The sequence below is a fragment of the Pelodiscus sinensis genome, chromosome 2 (genome assembly GCF_052426305.1).
Source record: "Pelodiscus sinensis isolate ZL-2025 chromosome 2, ASM5242630v1, whole genome shotgun sequence".
In the NCBI taxonomy this organism is placed as follows: Eukaryota; Metazoa; Chordata; order Testudines; family Trionychidae; genus Pelodiscus; species Pelodiscus sinensis.
Window position 1 is genome coordinate 188,952,703 of NC_143053.1, and position 25,413 is coordinate 188,978,115.

The window sequence follows — 25,413 nt, forward strand, 5'->3', positions numbered from 1 at the left end:
TATTTATATGGAACAAAGCGCTACTTAAGGTGTCCTTGGGCATTTAAACATGCAGCACCACAGTGTTGTCCAAGCTTAGGAACTGCTCTCCTTTTGTGGGTCTTGATATGTCAGGTGCAAGGGTCATGGTCTGGAGCAGGTGGCCCCTAGAGGGACAGAAATTATCCCAGTGACAGGACTGTTGAGTAAGTGCATATAACTAAAACTATGGTTGACATTGGCCATGCTCTACTGTAGGGGAGCCTGCAGTAGTGTTGCATCCCATCACCTTCACTAAGTATCAATGTGGGCCCTGGGCAGAGGAGGGCTAATGGGGAAATTGGGGGAGGGGAATTAGGAAATGCCCTTTGCCAGCAACATTTTCCTAACTCCTATTTGCTAGCATGCCAAATGCTTTTAAGAGGATTTTATTCAGCCATTTGTATCTACAGTTGCTCTTTGTAATTATACATTTTTATTGGCCCCAGAAATCATTTTGAAAATTTTCACATTATAACTCTTTGTCCCAAGAAATTCTTAGGATCACAATGGATGGTAACATCTCCTATAATACAAATCTTTCTCCCCTCTACAGAAATAATAAACTCTAACCTCTTATAAAATTACATGTAAGGTCTAGTTCACAAAACCAAGATGACAAGAAAGAAAACATTTTAATTTTGGTAATCCAAATCAGACATAAAATAGGGCTTCCAAGCAACACTCTGACGTTTGACTAGTCACATGCCCAGTCTTCAAAGTTTGCCAATACAAGCAGGGCCCCAAAACATCCAAACTGTCAGCATGGACTCATGATTGGATCTTGCCAATGGAAGAACCACTTTGTTGGAGAGGAAATAAGGTTTGGATGGATTAGTGATTATACTTTGAAAAACATTTTAAACATTTGTTTTAAATTTTTTTAAATTTTGAAATAGTGCCATAACACAAATATGCAAATGAAGCATGGGATAGTTAAATCCTGGCTTCATTTGCAATTTCAAATGTCTGCATTTGGTCCCTCCCTCAAAAGAGTGCAGACAGACACTAACAAGAGACACACTTTTGTCCAAGAACTAATTTCACGATGGAATTAAAAACACCATAGAATTAGCCCCACCATAGAAAATATTAATGTAAAAGAGATTATATGTTTTGCTCAGTGATGAGAATAAAAATACATCTAGCATTTTGTTTTATGACTTACGAAGGCAAGAAACTAAAGAGAGATGCTAGATGTACTAGAGGGGCTCTCAATCTATACTGTGGAGGGGAAAGGAGTCTCGTGTGTACTGCAGCTTTGCCTTATTTTACATAGACTAAATTATCTACAATCATCATTTCTCTGGTTTGTCCCCAAAACCCGAGAAACTGGAAAAAAAATAAAAAGCACCTCAAATTTGAAATATTCTTGATATCCTCTTTGGGAAGGACTCACTCTCATTCACACCCCATGACAACTTGTTCGAGAGTTAAACACAACCCTAAATAAAGCACATCACATACATACTGAATTACTATATTTGGGGTGGGTGGTTTATCATGAATTGTAATTTAACAGAATTTGAGAAGTTTTTACTTTAAAACTCTCACTTTCTCTTTCTGTGGCATTGTTGTTTCCAAAGATAAATCCTGGAAGATTTGGAACTCTACCCATTACATGATCCCATTTCTTTTGGCACATACTCTCAGTTACTCTGTTTGCGGAACTTGGTTCTTTTTGCATTTCTTATAGCACCACTGTCCTTTTTTCTGTGTCACATATAGAGTGACCCCTCAGGTTAGGGGGTTGACAAAATAGAAAGAGGTGAGAATCCTGTGTCAGTTCCTTCCCTTTTCTCAACTGCATGCTACATTAAAGGAACTTACTTACTTTAAAAAGGGACATCATCTCAAACTATTGTACTGTTTTGATCAACTGGACTCCGGAGAAGACTGTTATTCCAAGAACGGCCCATATCTTCTTCCACGATTCTCCATGTCCTAAAGCAATGCTGTATTTCCCATGGTGTGTCCATATCTTTGTAGCACTAATAGAGGTTCTCAGAGTTCATTTTCTTACATCCTGGCAACTGCGATAGTGCATGTCTTTGGGGGGAGAATTTGTTTCTTTATTTGTTTTTTATATATCCATTACCCTATTCATTTTTTTTATATTCTAATGTTTACTTCTCTCCCCTTAATCAGACTAGGTTACCTCGCTACACAAAATTTATCCAACAGTGCTGGTGATCTTTATGTAACTCATGAGTCCCCAGGGCTCCTTGCAGAGTATATTCTTTGGGTTTCTTCCTAGTTGATTCCTCTACTCAGATCTATGCTTTCTCACCATAAGCACTTATGCCAGATGTACTGTATATCAGAGGTATACTCTGGCTCCGTGGGGGGAAGGGAGGCAGACTTTGTGCTGTCCCCTCCTCCCCAAGTCCCACTGTCCATTCTTTACCCCATTACACCTTTCCCCTAGTTCTCAGCAAATCCCTCTGCAAGCTACTGCCTACAGGCCAAGGTCTGACTCCTGTTCTTCCCTTTGAAAGAGAAGAAGGTCTGGCTGGAATAAGAACCAGCCTCTTGGGCAGCCCCTGGAGAATTGATTCTAACGGCTCAGTCTCTCACAATCTGTGAGCCCTCCTTGGGGTTTACCTTCTACCCCTCGTCCTGAGGCTTACTGCTATCAGTCAGGGCAGCTTCAACAGCAGTGCATCTCATCCATGGCCCTTCAACTGGATTCCCTTGGATGGAGCAACCTTCTCCCTGATTCTCATTCATTCCCCTCCAGGCTGAGAGAGCCTTGCAGGTATGTCTTGTTAAGATGAAACTAGCTCAGGGGAGCTCATTCATACCTGGATGTGATTATATCCCTTCACAGACAAAGGGTGTGTCTACACAGCATCCTAAACTCGAAATAAGATAAGCAATTTTCGTATCTTCAACTGAATTTAGAAATAGCATATTTCAAAATCTGGCATGTCTACACAGCACCAAATTTCAAAACACACTATTTTTGAGACATCCCTTAACCTTCATGAAACTAGCGTTACAGGGAGGATGAAATAGGTCTTGAAATAGCTGACGCACTATCTTGAAATAGCAGGTGCATTCAAAAAGATGCAGGGTAGCTATTCCAAGATACTGGAAGTATCCTGAAATAGTCCTGTTATGTAGATGTACCCAAAGAGACAAAGGAAGTCTCTTCCCACAAATGTTTGCTCTTCTCTCATAGTGACTTTTTCTACTTAGCTGGAGATAAACTAGGCTATCATTTAGACCCTTCCAAAAAGCCTGCGCTTGTAACACTTATGTTCTCAAATATTTTATACTACAGGTTGAACTGTTCTAGTTCGAGAGGCTCTGATCTGGCAACATCCATGGCTTGGTAGGATGATGAATGTTGCTGGACCAGAAAGAACCTGGACCAGAGAGCCCAGTGGCAGGGAGCAGTTAGTTGCTGACCCCTGGCAGTCACATGCGGCAGTGAAGCCCCATGTCCTGGGGCTGGCTGCAGAGCTGAAAACCCAAGGGTCCTAGAGGCAGGGAGAGCCCAGCATCTGTTATCAGAGGGACCAACTTCCCATGGTCGGGCAAACTCCCTCCTTTGGGACTGGTGAGGTCCCAAGGGTGCTGGACAAGGAGGTCCAACCTGTACTAGTCTATCATTTGGATATATCAGTTAAATTTTGAGAAACATGCTGGCTATGTCCCACTCTCTCTGTTACAATTCCTACAAGATAAAATTAATCAACTCCAAAATAAGGAAATCTCCTTTTAGCAAAAGAAATAAATAGAAAAATATGCTTTGTAACAATTGGCCAATGCTATCATCCAAAAATGCTAGTCATAGAAAAAACTCCAACTGTTAGTATGAGAATATTAATCTCTTCCCTCATCTGTCATAACTTAATTTTTCTAAGGCTCGTGTCAAGTAGCGAACATCTGAAAGAAACATTCTTTTGAATAGCAGTATGTGATGATAGAGCCAGAAATCCCTCTTGTAAACTGATTACATGTGGGAAGTCCATTGTCACTAAAGGAACACTGAAGATGTTGTTTTAGCAAAGCTAAAACCATTGATTTAGTTTTCCTCTTCCAGATCCACACTCTCCAGATCAGCAATGGGCAACCTAGGCTAGTGAGCAGGCTGCATGAGTGGCCCTTCATCTCAGTGGGCCCCAAGAACATGATAGACAAGGATAGTTTTGCTAACTGCGCTTGCGCATCTAGAATTTGCAGGGTGTGCCAGTTGAACCATATCCACAATTTGACTGGATGCAAAGGGAGCACATGGCTCTCACAGTCAATGTGGTTTGCAATCAGCATGCATCTCACTTCACATGTCCTTGCTTTACTTGTGTGTCACTTTAGGAGTGGAGATAGACAAAAACCTACACAGATGGAAACCAGCAAAATCTGGCAACCCTGCACGTGAGCAATGGTAAACAAAATGTCTCACAGGCCACATACAGAACCCTGATGGCCTCACGTGGTCCTTAGGCTACAGATCACTGCTACAGACAAAAACTAGGAAAGATTTCCCTCAAGACAAACTCAGCTTCTATCGAAGTGCCTTGCTAGTCTAGTATGTTAGTAAAAAGCTTACAATGTAAGTCAACCAAAGCCACTCTTGACAATTTTGTAAGCTTCAACACTGTTCTCAGCAAATGGATAGGAAGCCAATCATAAATAATAAATCATCATTTGACTGAGGTGAAGGATTAAACTCCGGTCTTCTGATAAATATTTAAATCTTACCTTGCACTTGATCTGAACATAACTCTCTGGCCTTCTCTCTCATCATTTTTGGAATTAAAACATCCTTTTCTACATGTCTCAGCTTGGGTTCCTCTGCAAGAGAGCAAAAACAGTACTTTGTTTCAGGGAAAGCCGTATTTTAATTTTCGGAAACAACATAAAACTGTTGATAGATGACATACTAAAAGTGGCACAAATAATCAAAAGAATAATGAGCTACGAGAAGCACATTAAGATATTAAAATCAAAAGGCAAGCAAGTCTGATCATCACAATAGCTATAAAGTGATACCAGACAAAACAAAAAAGTTCACATAATATTCATATTTGGTATTACACACTGTGCATAACTAACCAGAAACAATTGCTGTTAAGGCTGACATATGTTTCTTATTAGCTAGCTTGCCAATATGATCTGGATAGAAACTACATAACTCAGAAAAATATTAATGAATTGAAACATAGCATTATTTTCTACATTTATTTACAAACTTGTAATTATGTATATTCTGTGGATTTTACACTGAAGCTCATTATAGGGATGTAAAAAAGTTTGAGTAGTAACTGTGTAACTGACGACAACACTATAAGTTACATGGTTAACCATGGCCCTGTAGCATCCTCCCCACCCACAAAGTTTAACAATTAACAGGAACTGATAAGCATCAGCTTACTGGTTAACCAGTTTAACTCTTGCATTCCTAGCTCATTAACAGTGGGAAAACATAACACATTCAAGCACAACTTTAAATTGTATTTTAGTTTGTTTATAAAATTAGAAAGAAACAGGCTGCTTAACCTAAAATTACTTGTTTAAAATTAGTTTAATCAACAGAAATAAATACAAATGACCCGAACTCCATGTTTAAAACACAGTCCCAGTTCTTATGTAACCCTCTGTGATGATGGAATCCATATCTCCAAGTAAAATTAGTATTTCTGTCAACATATACTATTTAAATACTATATTCTTTTTCATCCCCAAACTCAAAGACATATTAGGGTACACTTTTCAATCTTTAACTGAAAGAAATGTCAAGAAAAGCCTATTGTCCACCACAGTTCTACAAACCATCCTTGACAGTCTATTTAAATGCCCAGTTCTTAGTCTGCATAAATCATTGTTCAGAAAACCAGAACTGTAAAAACAAAAACTCATTACCGTTATACTTCCCAGACTTGTTCATACTCCAAATAAGTGTTTGACTTAGAATATACAAATGAAAATTGAAATGAGGTATTCACAAATAGGCATACGAAGTAGCCAGCAATAACTAGTGAGCTTTACCATCAAAAAGGTTGTCTTTTGAGGCCACTTCATTTCCCCTTTTTTCGCCTCTTCCATCACTCTCTCCCTAAGCGATTCTCTCTCTAAGCCTTGTTTACTCAAAAGACCCAAAAAAAAAGCCAGCTCAGCCTCAAATTATTTCTAAGAACAGCTACCATGTACAAAATGCAGGACTTTGTGAGGGAAAGTCTGAAGATAGAATCACAAACCATGCTGTGAAGTCCTCAAAGCCTTCTGCCATTTCCAACAATGTTACACCTTTCCACAAAAATAGACTCACTGTTCTTCATGTTCACTGTTCAAACTGAAATTTCTGTCTATTCTAATAAGTTCATTACAAAACATTCTATTCCTAACAATAGTTTATTATTTTTATTAAAAACAGGGAAACCAAGAAAATAGATACGAGGGATATAAGCGATTAGTCAACTACCCAATAAGCCTACTTTTATCGGGTAATCAAGTTACTACTCGACTAGTCGCTTCCCCCCTTGGCTGCCTCTGATACAGAGGCAGCAAATGGGGGAGTAGGAGCCAATGCTGGGAGGGAAACCAGCTTCATCTCCTCAGGGAGGCAGGGGCGGCAGAGGCGCAGCAGTCAAAACATCGTAAGTGGGAACTGAAGCAGTCCCCACTCATGCCAGGACCCCACTGCTGCGCCTCTGCCTTTTAAATGAAGTAAGAACCACATGTAGTAGCCCCTCCACCCACATCAACTTACCACGTCGTCGATGGAAATTCCATTAACTACTCAATTAGCTGATTAATCAAAATTTAACATCCCTAATAGATACATCTACAAGGACCAGAGTATCAGGACTTAAGTCTAGAAAAACATAGAAACCATATGGAACTGAAAAACATGGAGCACCTGTAATATTGCCACTCGCCCTTTGCACAGAAGTCAGGAAGCTATGGAGAAAAGAATATTGTAGAGGGGACTTTTACAATAGTCAGGAGGCTCTTGAGGAGGAAGAGACCCAAAAAAACCTGCTTCTTTTTTTGGCCAACACCTAAAGCAAAGAGTACTTCCACATTTATGAGAGAAATGCTCGTAGCCAAAGACTGTTATGACAGTAAAGGTCCTGCAAAAATAGCGTTCTGATAAATGAAAATACCCTCTCCCATTTTATGGCTGCTATATAGTTTGTATCAGACCAACTCATCAGCTTGTATTCCCTGGACCTTGCTGGTGGCCACCAAACCTACCTCTGCCTTGCTTATTAACCTCCATCTGGCAGTGTTTTGGAGGTGTATTTTTTTTGGAACTTCACCCCATTAACAGTTGCCTTCTTAGTTAGAACTAGCTTTACAGGCTGCTATTTAAATAACCTTGCATCTTTCTTTTCCTTTGCTCCTATAAAAGACAAATGAGAGAGAAATATTGCTCTGTCTATGCTAGAATTTTTGGTCCTCATTACTGGTGTATCAAAGAGGAAAAGTGAAAGGAAATTCTCCCATGGGGTGGGGAACCTATGGCCCAGGGACCAGCTCTGGCACATGGCTTGCCTGAATCTGGCTCCTAAGACTCAAGGCTCCCCCACCCCAGCATTGTAGAGCCAGCACTGGTGCGCCCCACCAACACAGGCTGGAGTGCCAGCATGAGCTCCCCATTGTCAGTATTCTTATAATCCAGTACTGTCATACTGCAAGAACAGGAGCCACCCAGAGTCCCACTGAAGGTGGTGAAGCTCAAATGGATGCAGACATTTACCTGTGAAGAGCCCATCGCAGAAATGGGATCTTAGGATCTGATTCTGCAAACACGTAAGTGAGCAATTTTAGACATGTGAGCGATCCTATGAAGTTCAGAGGGCCCACTTGTGTATAAATGTTTGCAGGATTGGGCTCCTAAGTTGCTTGCTCTTTACTAATGACATTTTGATTATTAGCTAAAGGATATAAAAACAAAGTGAACATTTGACATGAAAACCCTGATATTCTAAAACTATTTTCAACAGTCTGGTTAGCGCAGTTGCTCTATACGGCAGTATATTTAGGATTTTCTTAAAACCTATGGTAGCATATATCTTTGTATTAAACCCCACAGATTTTGAGATTTTCTATCCTATATTCACATCAATTCAAATTAAGATAGAGTACAAGGATGACAACACCAGGGAAAATTTCCGAAGCTCTAACTTCTCACCATTCTATCATCACCTCGAAGTCAATTTTCACCTTTTTCACTGGCTGAATTTGTTATCTTACATTTTGCTTTGGGGCTCATGTGTTCTTGCAATATGGCAGTACTGGATTATAAGAATACTGACAAGCATGTTAGCTAGAAATCCACAATGGCTACACTGCAGTAAGTCAGAAATCAGTTCAGCAATACTATAATACTTGGGATGAAACAAAGGCAGATTATGCAAAATGCCATGTTTTCGTTAATTATGGGGGTTTCAAATAGCCAGGTATTTGCTTAACAACAAATATAGCGAAACATACTTCAAAGAAGATCCTCAGAAGACAACTCCTAATCCAGAGTAGAAAAGTGCCAGCGCTGAATCCATCCTCTATTTTCTTATTAATAGTAAGGATATAATTAAGGGCCTCATCCTGCAAGCACTTACTCCATGACATAATAGTTACTACTCAGATTCACCAAGAGCTGACCTAGGCTCACAGAGCTTCTCATGTCTGTCAGGCCAGGATTCCTTCCTGATGGCCAAGGAGAAGTGATGGAGGGTCAGCTGGTTGGCTGAAGTATGCATGAGCAGCCTGGAAAAGACTACCCATCCAGCCTAACAGATGCACATATGGCAGGAAACTGGTAAGGAATCTGGTATTGGAGCAGGCCTCCACCATGTAATTCCATTCTCGCACTGCCTCTTTGACCCCCATCTGCTCTTCTTGTCTCCATAAGGAGTGGAGATAGGGAGCAGACAGGTAGGCTGGACAGCAGGACCACAGAATAGTACACAGCTATAAATCTCAAATGCTAACAGCTAAGGTAGCACAGGCACTTAATTCTGACATTTGCTAACTTTTGTCTTTGTGACTTAAAATTCTGTTAACGTATTTTGTATTCTATGTATGACACAGACACACTCTCTACATGGGTGATATTACAGTCAGCAGATATACACAAATACGACAGCAGGAATAAAATGACAGCATCAGTGCAGATCAAGTCCCAGGTGCAACACTGTTTAACATTCCTCCAGTCAAACCTGAACACTTCAGCTTCTCTTGCCAGAACAGCAGTCCCAAGAGTAACATTCCTATTACCAATATACCCTTGATATAGTTACTGTTGCATTTATTAGCTCATCACCACCCTTAGATGAAAAATTCTTGGCAGAACATGGTGTTTAGAACTCCCCAAAGGTAAGACGATGGTTTGATAGTGCAACTGAAAATATGAGAGCTGCTCTATGTCCCAAGTATGACAGCATAATTGGAAAAAAGTGTGCAAGTAATGTGAATTAATTTGTGTACATAAAACATGAAGCCATTCATTTTCCATTCCTGTTAGGAGCAAACAGACAACTTGGAATACAGCCTTTAAATCAGTGACTAACTCTTTAAAAAATGCTATATGTTTATAACAAACAAAGCTCATGGGGTAAAATGAGAATGTAGCATAAAATTAACATCTCCAGTGAAAACAAAAATAAACAACATCTGGATAAGCAGAAAAACTTGCAGGAAATGGAAGCCAAACTATTTAATGGCATCAAAACTAAATCAGAAATATGAGTAAGATGGGGTATTGTTGGATTAGATTTCACCACACAATTCCAATCAGCGACTGAGTGTGCTGTTTATGTGCCTATTTACTAATATACCGGTAATTATTTATGGTTTATCCCATTTATTTTTGGTGGTTTTTCTTGAAGACTTTTCAATCTATTTTACAAATACTTTTTTGTGTAAAGAAATCCTGTCTAAAATGCTAGACTAGACTCTTCAATTTAAGTCCAAATCTTCAAGGATGCTTTCTTTTAAAAAATATTATTTAATCACAAATCTCTCTCTTTCAAGATCCGGTAAATGCTGCTAAATGAGAGCATCCTCCTACAGTATATTCTTTCAAGGCCCAGATAAGGAGTGCTGTGCATAAATTTTAAAAATTAAGAGCAAGGAAGCGCGTATAGAGGAACCTGATCCTATCATTTCTGCTGTGAACCAGCACTAAGGTCTAAGAAGAGAAACTCTTAACTATGTGCTTAACTAATTCACTCTTCACTTTGCTTGTATCTACACACTGCTTTCTATTTGCTTTGCAGCACAATCACCTTGAATAGCCAGTTCCAGGCTGCACCAAAACAAAAAAATCAAGGCGGCTAACAGTAAGTTGACATATATATGTATTATAGTTAGAGCTCTGGATAGCCGGTTCACAACCGCAAATGCGGATATCCATGGACCATTTTCACAGATAATGGCACCAATACTTGCACAGGGGTCTCTTCCAACTGTACCCGGCTGTCCAGCTAAGGCAGGATGCCAGCGTAGGCCCCCTGCTGCCAGCAAGGAGAGAGTGCCAACTGGTTCCCAAATTTCCCTGCACAAGAAGCTGAGTACCAGCCTTGCCCCCACACCCAATCAACACTGACCTGTGGCGAACCAGGGGCCCACTTGCCCCACACTGCTGTTCCGTACTGTCATCTAGTGCAGCTGGGAGCATGCATGGGGGAGGTGGCTCACTTCTGGGAGAGGAGGAAGACTCTCAGCATAACAGCAAGCTGCCCTGTTCAGAGAGGGGAGGGTCCAGCTCTGTGGGGCTGGAGCTATGGGGGGAAGCGGGTGCAGTGCCCTAGGCTCGGCCAATTGCAGGGCAGCACGGCCCACCCTCTGCCATGGAGACTGGGGCGGGCGACGGCCCAACTCTGTACCCCTCTGCCCTGCTGTGATCTCACAGAAGCTGCTGCTACCAGGTACCATTGCTGATGAACACCCCCCACCCCAGCAGCAAAAGCACACAATGCAAATCCATTCCCACCTCTACCTGAGACCCTCATCCTGCCCTTATGCTGCTCCTTACTCAGAGTCCTTGTTCCCATGCTGCCTCCCTCTTCCCTGCAAGACCCTGTCCCCTCCTCACTCATTTGTGCTTCCTCCCACCTACCCTCTAAAGACAGCTTGCTGCTGCCACCCTGCAGATGTGTATGAAGATAAAATCCAGCTTGCGGATCAGATGACAGAATGAGCCTGGCGGAGGCGGATCCACATATATGTATCTGTGCAGGACTCTAAATACCAGTTTAAATGGTCAAAACACACTTAGTTGTGTATTCCTGCTCTTCGCATATTGCTATATAGGTGATCCTGAGATGTAAAAGGGTGAGAACTCTGGGGTTATAGTATGTTCATCTGTGAAGAATCTTTTTAAACTGCATTGCATACTACTTCACTCTCTGTCCAGGTACTTATATAATTTATTTATTTGATATCTTATTTCCCAGAGGAGTTCCAGAACATTCCATCAAACACTTCTCTGTCCTTTGGCCAGGGTATAAACAAGACACAGAAAGGCTGTTATCCAATTTTCCATCTTGAAAGTGGACTGTTCCTAAAATTTCTTTTCTGTGCCGAATCTCTATTCTACTTAACAGAAACGAAATAAAAATGAAAAGCCATTAAAAAGGCTATTTGTTGAATTATCTCTTGCACCACTCTTCTTTTTCCTTTCCATTTTGAATTATCCTTTAACTAGTTCTCCAGTTCTATTCCTGACTCTCTACTCTTTAACTTCTAACTCTTAGCTTCCTTGTCTTTTCCTGCCTTTACACTGAAATGTCTTTCCTTTCCTCCACTATCTTTTTAATGTGTCATGACTCTACATCATTCACATAGTAGAATAGTGCAGCTGGCCCTCAAATTTTGTAAGTGTATAATGAGAAACTGAGTCCCTAAAAAGACTTTTTAACCGAACATAATACTGAAGTGCAGCATAGCCATCAAGAAAGGCAAGAGACTTCCCTGAAAAAATTCTAAGTACGTAACTTCATACATTAGGGCTACGTCTACACTGGCCCCTTTTCCGAAAGGGGCATGCTAATTTTAAACTTCGTAATAGGGAAATCTGCAGGGGATTTAAATATCCCCCGCGGGATTTAAATAAAGATATCCGCCGCTTTTTTCCGGCTTGTAGAAAAGCCGGAAAAGAGCGTCTAGACTGGCCCGATCCTCCGGAATAAAGCCCTATTCTGGAGGATCTCTTATTCCTACTTCAAAGGCTCCTAGAGCTTTTCTCCTCTTCAGAGGGGCTCCCGTACATCCACGGGCTCTGTTGGGCAAGCTGGACTTGGTTTTCTTTTTAATGGGTGAAAATAGTATGTAGTGATATTGGTAGCCCACCATCACCTCACTTCTTGTGGCACTAAAATGAGACATGACTCATGGAAACATTGTACAGACATGCGATTATTCCTCTCCTTACATGCAAAATTAAATAGTTAACTATGTTGACATTTAAGTACCACACTAGGATCTGAGTAAACACACTGAAATGAATGGGGCAGTTCACACTTCTCAGCTATTGCTCCAGTCTCTTTTCAAACTGACACAGATATCTCTATTCTAGCTGCACCTAGTTAACATTTTGATGTTTTTTTCTCAACATAACAAACAGCAACTACATGCTTGCCTACACTGTCCCCCAATTAGGACTAGTGGGGAGTGAATAGCAGTGTAGATCAAAGTGTTGTGCTGTAACTTCCCCATGTGATCAAAACTAGAGTTCCTAGTTTACATTAGCACAGTCCTCTTCAAACTGAACCATATTAATGCAAAGCAGTTCACACTCGTAGGGTCTACACAGGGGAGTTCTGTGGCAGCATTTCAACCTGCTGCTATTAACACTTTTATAGTAATCCAAACTGCAGAGCAATCAGACAAAGCCTGAGTTTCATTTTAAAAAATGAAAACCGATACACTACAGGTTGTACCTCCCTTAGCCAGGACTTTCAGATCCAGCAACATCCGTGGTCTGGCAGGACTACAGATGTTCCTGGACCACAGATTCCAGGAGTAAGGAGGTCTGGCCACGAGCCAGCAACATGGGGGGAGGGGGGAAGTGAAGCAGGAGAGAGAGACTCACCCAGAAGTCTTGTGGGGGGGTAGTCTGTGAAGCTCCAGCCCCAGCCATGTAGCTCCAGCCCCAACTGCAGCCAAGAAGTTCGCACCACAGCCATGCAGCTCCGGCCCTGGCAGAAGCTGGGAGAATGGGAGCTGGAGAGCTCTAGCTCAGGGAGTGAGGGTTTGTCAGGGAGCAATGGGGAAAGCAGCAGGGGAAGGGGAACAGCAGTTTAGCATGGACCATTAGGGGAGGGACCACCCCTGGTCCGGGACCAGTCAGATCCCAAGGATGACAGACCAGAGAGGTCCAACCTGTAGAAAACAAAATACAGCCGGTCCCTGAGTTACAAATGCATCGACTTACGACCATTTGTATTTACGATCAGCCTCCTATACAGCCGATATCTGAGTTACGAACGAAACCTGCACTTATGAACAGCGCGGCCATACGTAAGTGAATGTAATCCGACTTACGAACAGATCGAGTTATGACCAAGTGCTTGGTATGTAACTCGTTCATAAGTTGTGGCAGTTTCAGAGAGGTGACATTGCGTGACAGATTAACCCAAGGGTTGCCTCATACTGCATAACAATTTCCCAAATGCATCCTGGGAAGTTCAAAAGTATGTTCATTGCCATCCAATCAGTGTAACTGCAGAATAAAAACAGATAAAATGCAGTTTTTTATTACTGATGAATGCAAAGAACAAGCAATGTTAAGCACTGTTAGATTAATAAATAAGCTTTACACTGCATAGCCTGCAACGAAGCCTCCCTGGCAGCAGGATTGCCAGTCCCTGCCAGTTCCACTCCCAGGAAGGCGGCTTCTCTGCCACAGAAAAGCAGCTGGCCCCACTCCCAGGGAGTCAGCGTGTAACCTGCAGTGGGGAACGGGGTGCCATCAACAGAGATTTCTCCAGGAAGCTGGAGCAGCCCCTGCCCATGGTGAGCCCCGAGGGGCTGGAGCAGCTCCCTGCACCCGGTAAGCATTACCAGTTAAGCTTTCACATCCCTAACCAGTACAAAGTGTTCATTTACTATTTTAGCTGTGCTTTGCTAGTCAAGTATGCTGGTATACACAAACACACACGGGATGTAAAAACACAGTTAAAAATGTAACGGTGTAACCGCTAAAAATCAAAGTGGTTACTGGTTACACAGCTGTGGGCCCTGCAGTATAAAGCTTAAATAAGCTTTATACTGCAGAGCCTGCTGTGTAGCCTCCCAAGGAGCAGGGCTGGCACCCTTGGGAGGAAGAATTGCTGCCATAGCAAAGCCGCCTTCCTGGGTGCAGGAACAGCAGGGGCTGCTGATGGCCCCACTCCTGGGGAGAAGGCTCTGCTGCCAGCCCTGTTCCCAGGGAAGCTTTGCTGCAGGCTCTGCAGCAGCTCCCAGTGAGTCAGCCCGTAACCTGCGGCCAGGTGTTATGGCAGGGGAAGAGGGTGGCCAGGCCCTCTAGGGAGCTGCTGCAGAGGGTCTTCTGGGTTAACCTTTTATGTCCCTAGTACTGGTATGGTAAGGCCCCAAATAAGTGAAATAAGCGATACGGATAAAAGTGTAGCATTGCTGGTATAGCTAGTTTTTCAGCACCCGTGTTGGTTAGTAATCACATCTTGTCACACCTTGCCCTGCTGTGCTGGGAGAAGTCTGCAATGTAGGCCTAGCTTATTGGCAAAAATTTCCTGTGTAGAAAAGCCCCAAGGTCTTGTCGATGCTAGACGTCTGAGTTCCAATGCCCTGCTTTAGGTATATACATACTTATAAAGTTTAAACTTAGCAGAAAGCTCTGGTAATAGGGATGTAATAGTGTAGTCAATTAACCAATTAACCAACAAGCAAAAGCTTATAGGTTAATGCTATAAACTACATGCATTCCTCCACATTGCCTGTTAATTTTTTAGCCGTCTGGTCAGCAGCCCGGCTCAGTCCTGACTCACGCCAGGTCCAGAACCTACTTTTGCTGCAGCTCTGCATTTACAGTGTATTAAGAGCCAGGTGGGTAGACAGCCCGGCTCAGTTTTGGCATGCACCTGATCCAGAAGCTCAGGCCCACCCCCCAGACAGGAGTTGCATCAGAGGCAGCAGTGGGGGTGACAGGCACCTGGCCCATGAGGGGAACTGGTTTTTAAACGGGCTCCCCTTGTGGATTGGCTCCTGCCGAGCACCCCAAGCAGGGGGCTCTTTGGGAGTGGGACCGGAGCACACTGGCTGCTAGTCCCCTTCCTGCCCCCCCCCCCCCCGCCCCCGGGAACTATAGAATAATCGAGTAACTGATAAGAATTCACGAGGTTAATCAACTATTCAATTAACTGATATTTGACATCCCTACCGTGTAAACACATTTTAAGAATGTTATAAAAATTGCTGTACAGGCAGACCCCGGGTTACATACAAAATAGGGACTGTAGGTTTGTTCTTAAGTTGAATTTGTATGTAAGTCGGAACTGGTACATATTGTAGGGGAAACTCTAGCCAAACATTTCTCCAGAGCTCAGTTTTATTCTCCCACACCTCACTTCTCTCAATCCTTTAGTCTCAAGCTGAGGTGTCTGCTGAGAAAAGCCGCTCCGCGTCTCCCTGGTCTGCTGGGGGGAAGCAGCTAGTGCGGGGTTGCCTCACCCCGTTTGTAAGTAGGGATTCGATGCAAGTCAGATCCATGTAACCCCGGGGACTGCCTGTACTCTTCTAACTAGTGGCAGTGTTTGGTAGAGTAATGCTCTGAAAAAATAGCTTTGATCATACACTAGCAATAGATAATGTTTTAGAAAATTGGTAACAACACCCATGTTTAAGCATTGTTGTTGGCTCAGCTTCACTGGTATAGTCAATGTATGTGAAACAAGGGCACACAACTTTTAAAATGAAGACAATGAAAATTGTGATTGCACACCACTAGTATGGAGCATGTACATGCAAATGTTTGTACACATATGGTAAAACACTCCTATTATAAACATGGCTTTATATATAGTTAAACCAATATAACTATATTGAAATAAAGCTGTGTATATAGTATTCCAGTATAAAAAAAGCTTGTTTATCTTTCCTTTCCAAGAAACAAACTGGGAAAAGACCCTCTTATGCCAGAATAATAGCATCCACGTGGAGGTTTTTTAAATAAAATATAGGTTTAAATACAACACTTAACTTGTATCAACACAATTTGTCTGTGTAGGCAAGCACTTCGTTCTAATGTAAATACAGCTTATAGGTTCCTCTTCACATTCCCCAATACTACGGCCTCTGGTGGGAGCAAAAGGAATGCTAATATAGACTACATGCTGATAATTCAGTAACACGGTCATTGAACCCTGCCCAAAACTGGTTTGCACAGCACAGAGTTAAGAGTCAGGCAGCTGCCAGCACCTTGTCTATCTTAAGACTTGACCCGTTGTTGCTGCTGGCGATAGCAAGTGAAAGTCACTGGCTGGTACCAAGAAATAATGGCCATGTTGCCTTCCCCACTTTCCTAAGATGAGGAGAGAGGATCCTGCTCTAGAACAGGCTGAGTATCGCAGGGCTCGTATAGCCAGGGCCAAAGGTAACATCAAACCCGCCGGCAGAACCAAGCTCATCCTAGCACTCAGCTTGGCCCACTTGGCCCCAAGGCAGGCAAACAGCAGGGTTACTTTCGCTCCCCAGCGCGCCCTGCAGCGTGACCTTTAACGCCAGCTGGCAGCACCGCAAGCCAACCTGCCTGCACGTTCCCCTCCCACCACCGACCCCCGAGGCGCGCGGGGCTTTCCCGGGGCGGTGAGAGCGCGGCACCAGGAGGCGGCGGCGGCAGCGGGCGCTGCTGTTCCTGCCCCCCCCGCTGCAGGAGTCACGCACGCGCGGGGGGGGGGGAGTGTCCGCCCCTACCTGCTGGGCCCGGAGAAGGCTCCATGCGGGGATCCTCGCTACCGCAGCCGCCACTAGCACATAGCCACTCCCAAGACAGGTCCACGCCCGCGGCGCAGGCGCAGACCGCCAAAGTGCTTCCAAGGGCAGAACGCGGAAGCGGGCGGCGCGCGCTTGCCCGCGCAGATGGGGCGACCCGGCGGGCACGTGGACAGGGCGGAGAAGCACGCGCCCTAGCGGAGGGAAGAGAGGCGGGGCAGAGAGCGCGTGCGCGCCACGCCAGGAGAGCGCATGCGCTGGCAACCAACCGCGCGGCCTTGAAGCGGTTGTGGGGTCGTGTGCTGTTGTGAGGCGGGCGGTTGGTCCCAAATCGTTAGGGAGCCCGCGTGGTCCGAACCACTGCAGTACTAAGGACTTATCGCCTCCGTGTGTCCGGGGGCACGAAGCGGCTCGCGGAGTCACGCCAGGCTGGGGAGCTTGGTGGTGATCCCACTGTCGACACCAGTTCACTGCCTGGCCTGGACAAGCCACTTTTGCTCTCTGCCTCAGCTGGGGTTGCCAGAGGGCTGAAAGAAAAATGCCGAACACCGCCCCCCTCAAAAAAAAAAAAAAAAAAAAAACCACCGGGAAAAAAATTTGTTGAAGGAAAAAAAGGGCGGGAGGGGGACCAAAGTTGTTGAGGAAAAAAAAAACCACACACACACACACACACACACACACACACACACACACACACACACACACACACACACACACACACACACACACACACACACACACACACACACACACACACACACACACACACACACACACACACACACACACACACACACACACACACACACACACACACACACACACACACACACACACACACACACACACACACACACACACACACACACACACACACACACACACACACACACACACACAAAAAAAAAACACTTCCGAGAACCTGGATCACTGGTAGCGGTTACCAGGTAATCATTTAAAAAAAAAACCAGAACACACTTCATTGGGAGGGGAAGGGTCCGGCCAGGAAGAGAGTGATGCTGGCCAGGAGGGGGGGGGGTGGCAATGGGACTGGCCAGGGGAAGATGGGGGGGAACGAGAAGCAGCGCTGGTCGTGGGGGGGGAGTTGGGTGGAATGGGGCTGGCCACGGGATATCGGGGGAGGAGGGACCAGCCAGAAGGGGGCGGGGCTGGTCAGAAGTAAGGGGGGCTGGCAGCATAGCTGGGGGGGATCAGGGGCCAGGAGGGTGGCCGGGAAGAAGGGGAAGCGTAGCTGGCTGGGGGGGAGGGGTGCAGTCGGGTGGGGGGAGCAAGAGGAGAGGTGCAGCAGTGCTGGCCAGGGGAAATAAGGAAGAGGAACAGGCCGGCAGGAAGCAGAGCTGGGGGGTGGTGCAGGAAGGCTGGCCAGGGGAGATCAGGAGGGGAAATGGGGGAGAACTGGCCGGCCAGGAAGGGAGGGTGAGCAAATTGGCCCACGAGGAGCGGGACTGACCTGAGCACTTGCTGCCTGTCTGGCGCAGGCTCCCTGTGACGCAGGAGCGAGGAGGAGGCTTCCTCTCCTCCTCACACTCAACCAATAGAGGGCTCCAAGCAGCAATCACGGCCCCGCCTCCCAGCTCGGACTCCCAGCCGCTCCCCCTGCCCACGCCATGCTTCTGTCCGATGTGCAGCCGGATAAATCAGAAAATACCGGACATTGCACATGTCTGGTATTTTTTGTTTTTTTTTACCGGACAGAGCATGCAAATACCCGACTGTCCGGTACAATACCGGACACCTGGCAACCCTAGCTTCAGCGCCCCGTCTGTACTTCAGTACAATAATTCAGCAATGATGCTTTGGTGAGGGTGGCGATAGGGAGAAGCCAACTTGCAAGAGTTACAGAAGTATGTTTATCTGTTATCACTTACGACTGTTTAAGCGATAACCTCAAACTCATGTACTAGGCTAGTCTATGGCAGTGTTTCTCAACCACGGGTACTCAAGAGAAGTCTGGGGAGTACGTCAAAACAACTGAAAATTGGAGAAAACAGAATTTTTGTTTTAAGTTTCACAGCATTTTATTATTTTTGTACTTTTTACACCCAAAAATGTCATTGCCCACCCAGCTATGATTAAGTTGTTTAGACAAATGTGTTGCAACGATAGAAAAAAATGTTGTGTGTTTGAGAACTGTAGGTACTGGGGGGTATGTTTTTTTAAAGGGGTACTTTATAAAAAAAAAAAAAAAGGTTGAGATACACTGCACCAGACTACAAAGGCTAGAGAGCATCCTCTTACTTACTATTTAGTAGCTGGACTAACGTGGTATTGTCCCACCGTACTAAGCACTGGTGTCACAATGAAAAGAAAAAGTATGAGTGAGTTTACAATTGAAGGGTATGCTGAGCGGTAGATGCACAGATAACAAGGAAACAGATATCAAGAGTCATCTTACAAGTAGTGGTCATAACCACTGTTTTGTAGGCATTATAGCATAGGTTAGTTTTAAGGATTTGAAGGTGGACCATCTGCATATTTGAAGGAATTTTCTTCCAGTCATATGGGAGGGGCATAGCCAGGGGTGTAAATTTTACATCCAGGCTTACCCCCATGGCCCTGGCTCTACTCCAGCTACAGTGATTGTCCTGTTCTGCCTGCCCATCCAACACTTCTGCTGGGGAGTAGGGTCAAACAGCTCAGCCCACCTGCCTGGTGCTCAAGCTGCAGAGCGGGATTGGTGTATAAGGGTTTGCAGGTGGACAAATATTAAAATACTTGTTGACAATTTTCATTAACAGCCTTGAAGAAAGCTCAAACATAGATTATTAAAAAGTATAGAGAGTTATTCAAACTCTCCCTTTTATGGGCTGAGTTTGGTCCAGAATGCCTTTTAAGAGTATCTTTGCGATAGCCCATAGTTTTTTGAATGGTGAATGGTATTGACACTGGGAGTACCCACACAAAACAAGTGATGTCCTCATACAGTTAGAATGATAGAATTGTAGGGCTGAAAGGGACCTTACTAGTGTCTAAAACTGCTCTTTAGTTACTGAAAGTATGTTAACTTTTAGGCTATATCTACACTACAGTTTTTCTGTCCAGGAAATGCGTCTACTCTTCCAAAAAAAATTTTGGAAGAGCAGATACGCTTTTTTGGCATCCCTGTAAACTTTGTTTTGCAAATAAGAAGAGATGTTCTGAAAAAGGGTTTTTTTCCTTCGTTTGGCCCAGTGTAGATAGGCCAAATGTCAGAAAAGCCTATTCTGAAAAAAGAAGTGGAAAAAGCTACGCAAATTGTGGTTCGCAATTTGCGTAGCTTTTTCCAGAAGAACAGTGTAGTGTAGACATAGCCTTAGAGACTGAAATGTGGAAGAGTAAGTTGTTATATAGTATAACACTAGCACATTTCCCAGCATTGCTTAGGAGCAGGGCATTGCTTAGGAGCGGGGGCGGAGCTGTGCACACGCCGCGCGCCTGGGGCCGGCACCGTGCATGTGCCATGCACCCGGGGCAGGAGTTGCCCATGTGCCCGGGGCCGGCACCGCACATATGCTGCGTGCCTGGGGCAGGGGCCACCCCTGCGCCCAGGGTCGGCACCACGCGTGTGCCGCACGCCCAGGGCAGGGGCCGCCCATGCGCTCTGTGCCCAGGGCTTGCTCCGCGCATATGCCGTGTGCTGGGCCAACCCAGATGATTCAGCGGATGCACATAAATGCCCCGGTGGGTACCATGGTGCCTGCGGGCACCGTGTTGGGGACCACTGGCTTAGGTCATTAAGGAGAGGCTCAGGATGGGGCAGGGAGTGTGGGGGGTGCAGAAGTCAAAGCAATTGTTTGAGGATGTGGGGTGGTGCTGAACTCATAGATGGGGGGGTGAGGAGAGGCTCTGTGCTGGGTGTGGGGGGTATGCAGAAGTCAGTCTTGAGGGTGAGGAAGGGATCAGGGCAGGAGGGTGGAAGTATGGGGGCTTAGGAGTCAGAGTTGGAGTGGCTTGGTAGGGGCTGGGGAGTGCTGGAGTCAGGGCAGGGGAGTTAGGAGTGTGGGAGCTCAGGGCAGGAGGTTGGCCAACCCCTGGGGTGGCAGAGTCACACTACCTGAGCAGCAACTCCCTGGGACTGGCCAATACAGGGTGTTGGGGGCCATGCTGGCCAGGTACCAGATCCCTGGGACTTGCAGGGGTGGCGCAGGCCATGCTTTCTGGGTGCCAGTTCTCTGGGGCTGGCCATGGAAGTGGGGCAGGTGCCAGATCCATGGGGCCAAGGAGGCCATGCTGCCTGACTGGTAACTCACCTGTATGGGAACCTTACTTGTGTACGGTGGCCACCAACATCCAGAGCACCTCCCCCAGCTGCCTACTTTTCTACCAGTGTGTCTGCCCCCCAGTGATCATTCTGTAGGATAACTGTGTCTGCTAGCAGACCCCTCCTTTTGCGTTTTATGAAAAACAATCTTATTCAAAGCAAATCCCATTGTCCTAGCACAACCAAATCCTTACCTTGCTTAGAAGGAAAAGAATAAAAGCTCTATTTTTAAGTGTAAACACACACCTTGGTATCCTTAAGTTGATATCAGAAAGACAGACCAAAATATTAGTTTGGATAGGAGACAGGTGAATGCCCTAAAGTTTGGTGGATAGCCACATTATGTACACAGGCATGGTTAAATGGTCACATCTACCTACCAAAAGTGAGAGTGCTCAACTGCCATAATCTACCACATGCCAGCCGGTGCTTCTAGCAAGGAAGAAACATGATTAGGTGCTATAATTAATTATTAACTATATTGTGTGAATCCACAAACCATGCTTATAGATAACCATGTCACTAAAAGGCTTTACGCTGGTTAAGTTATAGCTTACCCAATGCTTTAACATGTCACCAGTTTTGTATTACTCAAGTAGCAATACAAAAACTAGAGCATGATAAGTGGATTGCTCTCTAAGTTAAGTAGGTCAAACAACAGTTGCCAACTTCTGATAAACCAGATAAAGATGATGGTAAAAAGTTTCAGCACTACCTGTGTTTGATAAAATCTCACTTATGGAGAAACCCATATGAGAACCAATGATCATTCACATAATGAGACTTGTGAGGAAGCTTTTAATTGAGTCCATTGAGATGCCTCACTAAAACATGAAAGTTAACTGAAATGTGATTATTTTTTCAGCATTCACAATATTTTCTGATAGACGTATTAGTTAAAAGACATTGTGTGCTTGACAAAAACATGATTGCTTTAGTGAAGGTCTTTTTCTAATAAACACAAGATAAGCGGTGCTTAAAACTCCTTGCTGATAGCATCCACATATTTTTGGAAATGACAATGGGATGTGTTTTAATGATTATATTCTGAATATAAACAACAATCACCTCAGGTAGGTGAAAGTTATATAAGATAATATTCTAATGTTCGATTTCAGAATTATCACATCTAACTTCCCAGCAAATACCTTGTAGGTATTTTTGAATCATATGGCAAGGTGGCTCACATTGGAACTCTCTTGTTAGTGGTGATAATTGTCAACTGTTCACTAGTGGTAATCTTTCTATTCTAGCTGGCACGTACATTATACTGTCTATTGGTCCACTGATTGCTCGTTTCTGTTGGAAAACCAATAGACGGAGGAGAGACCAGCAGAAACTAAAAGAAACAAAAAGGCTATGTCTACACTGGCGCGATCTTGCACCAGAGCTATGCAAATGAGGCTAAGCGTGGAATATCGGTGAGCCTCATTTGCATATATAATGAGCCGCCATTTTTGTGGAAGAGGCTCTTGCGCAAGAAGAAGCTGTATACACTTCCCCTTCTTGCGCAAGAAAAACCCTCTTGCGCAATGCCACTACACTGATTATTTTCAGGAATAACGGCATTGCGCAAGAGGGTTTTTCTTGCGCAAGAAGGGGCCGTGTAGACAGCTCCTTCTTGCGCAAGAGCCTCTTCTGCAAAAATGGTGGCTCATTATGTATGCAAATGAGGCTCAGCAATATTCCATGCTTAGCCCCATTTGCATAGCTCTGGCACAAGATCGCGCAAGTGTAGACATAGCCAAAGAGTCCAGATAAAGGGTCGATAGATTCTACTGGAATTTCCACTGTGGTAGTTAAAGGGACAATGTTAATTTAAAAAATAAATTTTGGGCTGAAAATGTTGGTCCGACATTTTCAAAGTGTCTGATTATTTGGATTCCTTCATTCTTGTGTGCCCAATATGAGACACCTTAGCAGAGATTGATTTTAAGAGTGTATATACTCAGTACATTCTGAAATGAAACTTCTTTCCATCTTTGGTTAGCCACCCAAAATTGTTCCTCATTTTGAAAACCTATGCATATACATATTAGAGTTATGAATAGGGATGTTAAAATGTTTTTATTAAAGTAAATGTGTAACTGCTGAAAGGTTATGTGTGGGTGGAGGGGCAAGCTGCTCCCCAGGAGCCAGTGCGCGCAGGAAGCCAGCTTAAAAAAGCTTAAGAGCTGACTTCCCAAGAATACTGGCTCCTGCCTGCACCTCCTGTCCCTGGTGCTGCCGCCTCTGATACAGGCTCATCAGTTAACCATGTAAATGGTTACATTTTCACATCCCTAGTTACAAGTAACACCTACTACAGGTTTTCTACAGGTTTTGTACTCTGTTTGAAAACACCCTATATGTATTACTTTTTTTTCCTCCTATATAGTGAGTCATTTTCTCCCTCTATTAGTGACCTATACGAAAAACAAGGGAACTGAAAACCACTTAAATATCAATGCATCATACTAAAAGGATGATAATTAGAAAATGGAATTTTAAAAAGCCCCTTCCTTTAAAAATCAAGTTAAAATGTCTCAAGTACTATAAATAGTACATCTCAAGCACGTCGGGAAAAATAACCCCAACTATACGTACAGTATGATGGGGGCTAATTTGGCTACCACAAATCAGGAAAGAGATCTTGGAGTTATCGTGGACAGTTCTCTGAAAACTTCCACACAGTGTGCAGCGGCGATCAAAAAGGCAAATAGGATGCTAGGAATTATTAGGAAAGGGATAGAAAATAAGACCCAGAATATCTTGCTGCCCCTGTATAAAACTATGGTACGCCCATATCTTGAATACTGTGTACAGATGTGGTCTCCTTACCTCAAAAAAGATATTTTGGCCTTGGAAAGGGTTCAGAAAAGGGCAACTAAAATGATTAGGGGTTTGGAATGGGTCCCATATAAGGAGAGGTTAAAGCGACTGGGACTTTTCAGTTTAGAAAAGAGGAGAGTGAGGGGGGATATGATAGAGGTCTATAAAATCATGAGTGGTGTGGAGAGGGCCGATAAAGAAAAGTTATTTATTAGTTCCCTAAATAGAAGAACTAGAGGACACCAAATGAAATTAATGGGGAGCAGGTTTAAAACTAATAAGCGAAAGTTCTTCACACAGCGTGTAGTCAAACTGTGGAACTCCTTGCCAGAGGAGGCTATGAAGGCTAGGACTATAACAGAGTTTAAAGAGAAGCTAGATAATTTCATGGAGGTTAGGTCCATAAAAGGCCAGGGGATAAAATGGTGTCCTTGGTCTCTGTTTGTCAGAGGCTGGACAGGGATGGCAGGAGACAAATCACTTGATCATTGTCTTCGGTCCACTCTCTCTGGGGCATCTGGTGTTGGCCATTGTCGGTAGACAGGATACTGGGCTAGATGGACCTTTGGTCTGACCCAGTACGGCCGTTCTTATGTTCTAAATACAAAAATCTACATTTGTGGAGAGATTGTTATACGCTCCGTAGATGCTCTCCGTACCTTCAGCATAATGTTTGTAATCCTAGGATTTATATTGTACCACATGCTTGGTTACAGTGAAATGTAGGGTTTGAAAAGCATTGCAATCCCTTGCTTTCACAAAATCAAAAATTCATGCACATTGACTTTCTGAAGTATAAGTGAATGTAAATGAAATAGTTATCAAACAGAAAACTACTGTCTTTACAATCTGGCTGTGTCTAGACTGCATCCCTTTTCCGTAAAAGAGATTCAAATTAGACATATTGCAATTGCAAATGAAGCGGGGATTTAAATCCCCCCCCCCCCCGCTTCATTAGCATAAAAATGGCTGCCTCTTTTTTCCGGCTCGGAGCTTTGCCGGAAAAAAGTGCCAGTCTAGATGCGGATCTTTCAGAAAATAAAGCCTTTTCTGAAAGATCCCTTATCCCTCATTTTAAGACTTTATTTTCCGAAAGATCTGCGTCTAGACTAGCGCTTTTTTCTGGCAAAGCTCCGAGCCGGAAAAAGCGGCAGCCATTTTTATGCTAATGAAGCAGGGGGGATTTAAATCTCCGCTTCATTTGCAATTGCGATATGTCTAATTTGCATCCTTTTTATGGGGATGCAGTCTAGACACAGCCTCTGATTATGTAGCTTAACAACTATTAACCAAAAAAATATTTAATAGTTGCCAAACTTATCTTAAAACAGTTTTGCAATTTTCTTGCTTTTAGCATGCATCCAAATTGTGACCTGTATTTCCTATGTCTTAAACTACCTTCTTAGACCAAACTTCCT

General features: G+C 44.0%; 1 protein-coding gene across 2 annotated transcripts in view; it reads right to left on the reverse strand.

Moving 5' to 3' along the window:
- CMC1 (C-X9-C motif containing 1) overlaps positions 1–17,123 on the reverse strand; it is a 58,876-nt gene extending 41,753 nt beyond the window's left edge. Inside the window, exons 1-2 of one of the 2 annotated variants that reach the window (XM_006134307.5) lie at positions 16,906–17,123; positions 4,729–4,821 (exon numbers count right to left, since the gene is read on the reverse strand). In XM_006134307.5, coding sequence (XP_006134369.1) covers positions 4,729–4,821; positions 16,906–16,930 — 118 coding nt within the window. In that variant the 5' untranslated portion in view covers positions 16,931–17,123. Of the gene's footprint in view, positions 1–4,728; positions 4,822–13,066; positions 13,357–16,905 lie in introns of those variants that run through there. The other variant, XM_006134306.5, reaches the window with a different exon arrangement.
- Positions 17,124–25,413: the final 8,290 nt, after the last annotated feature.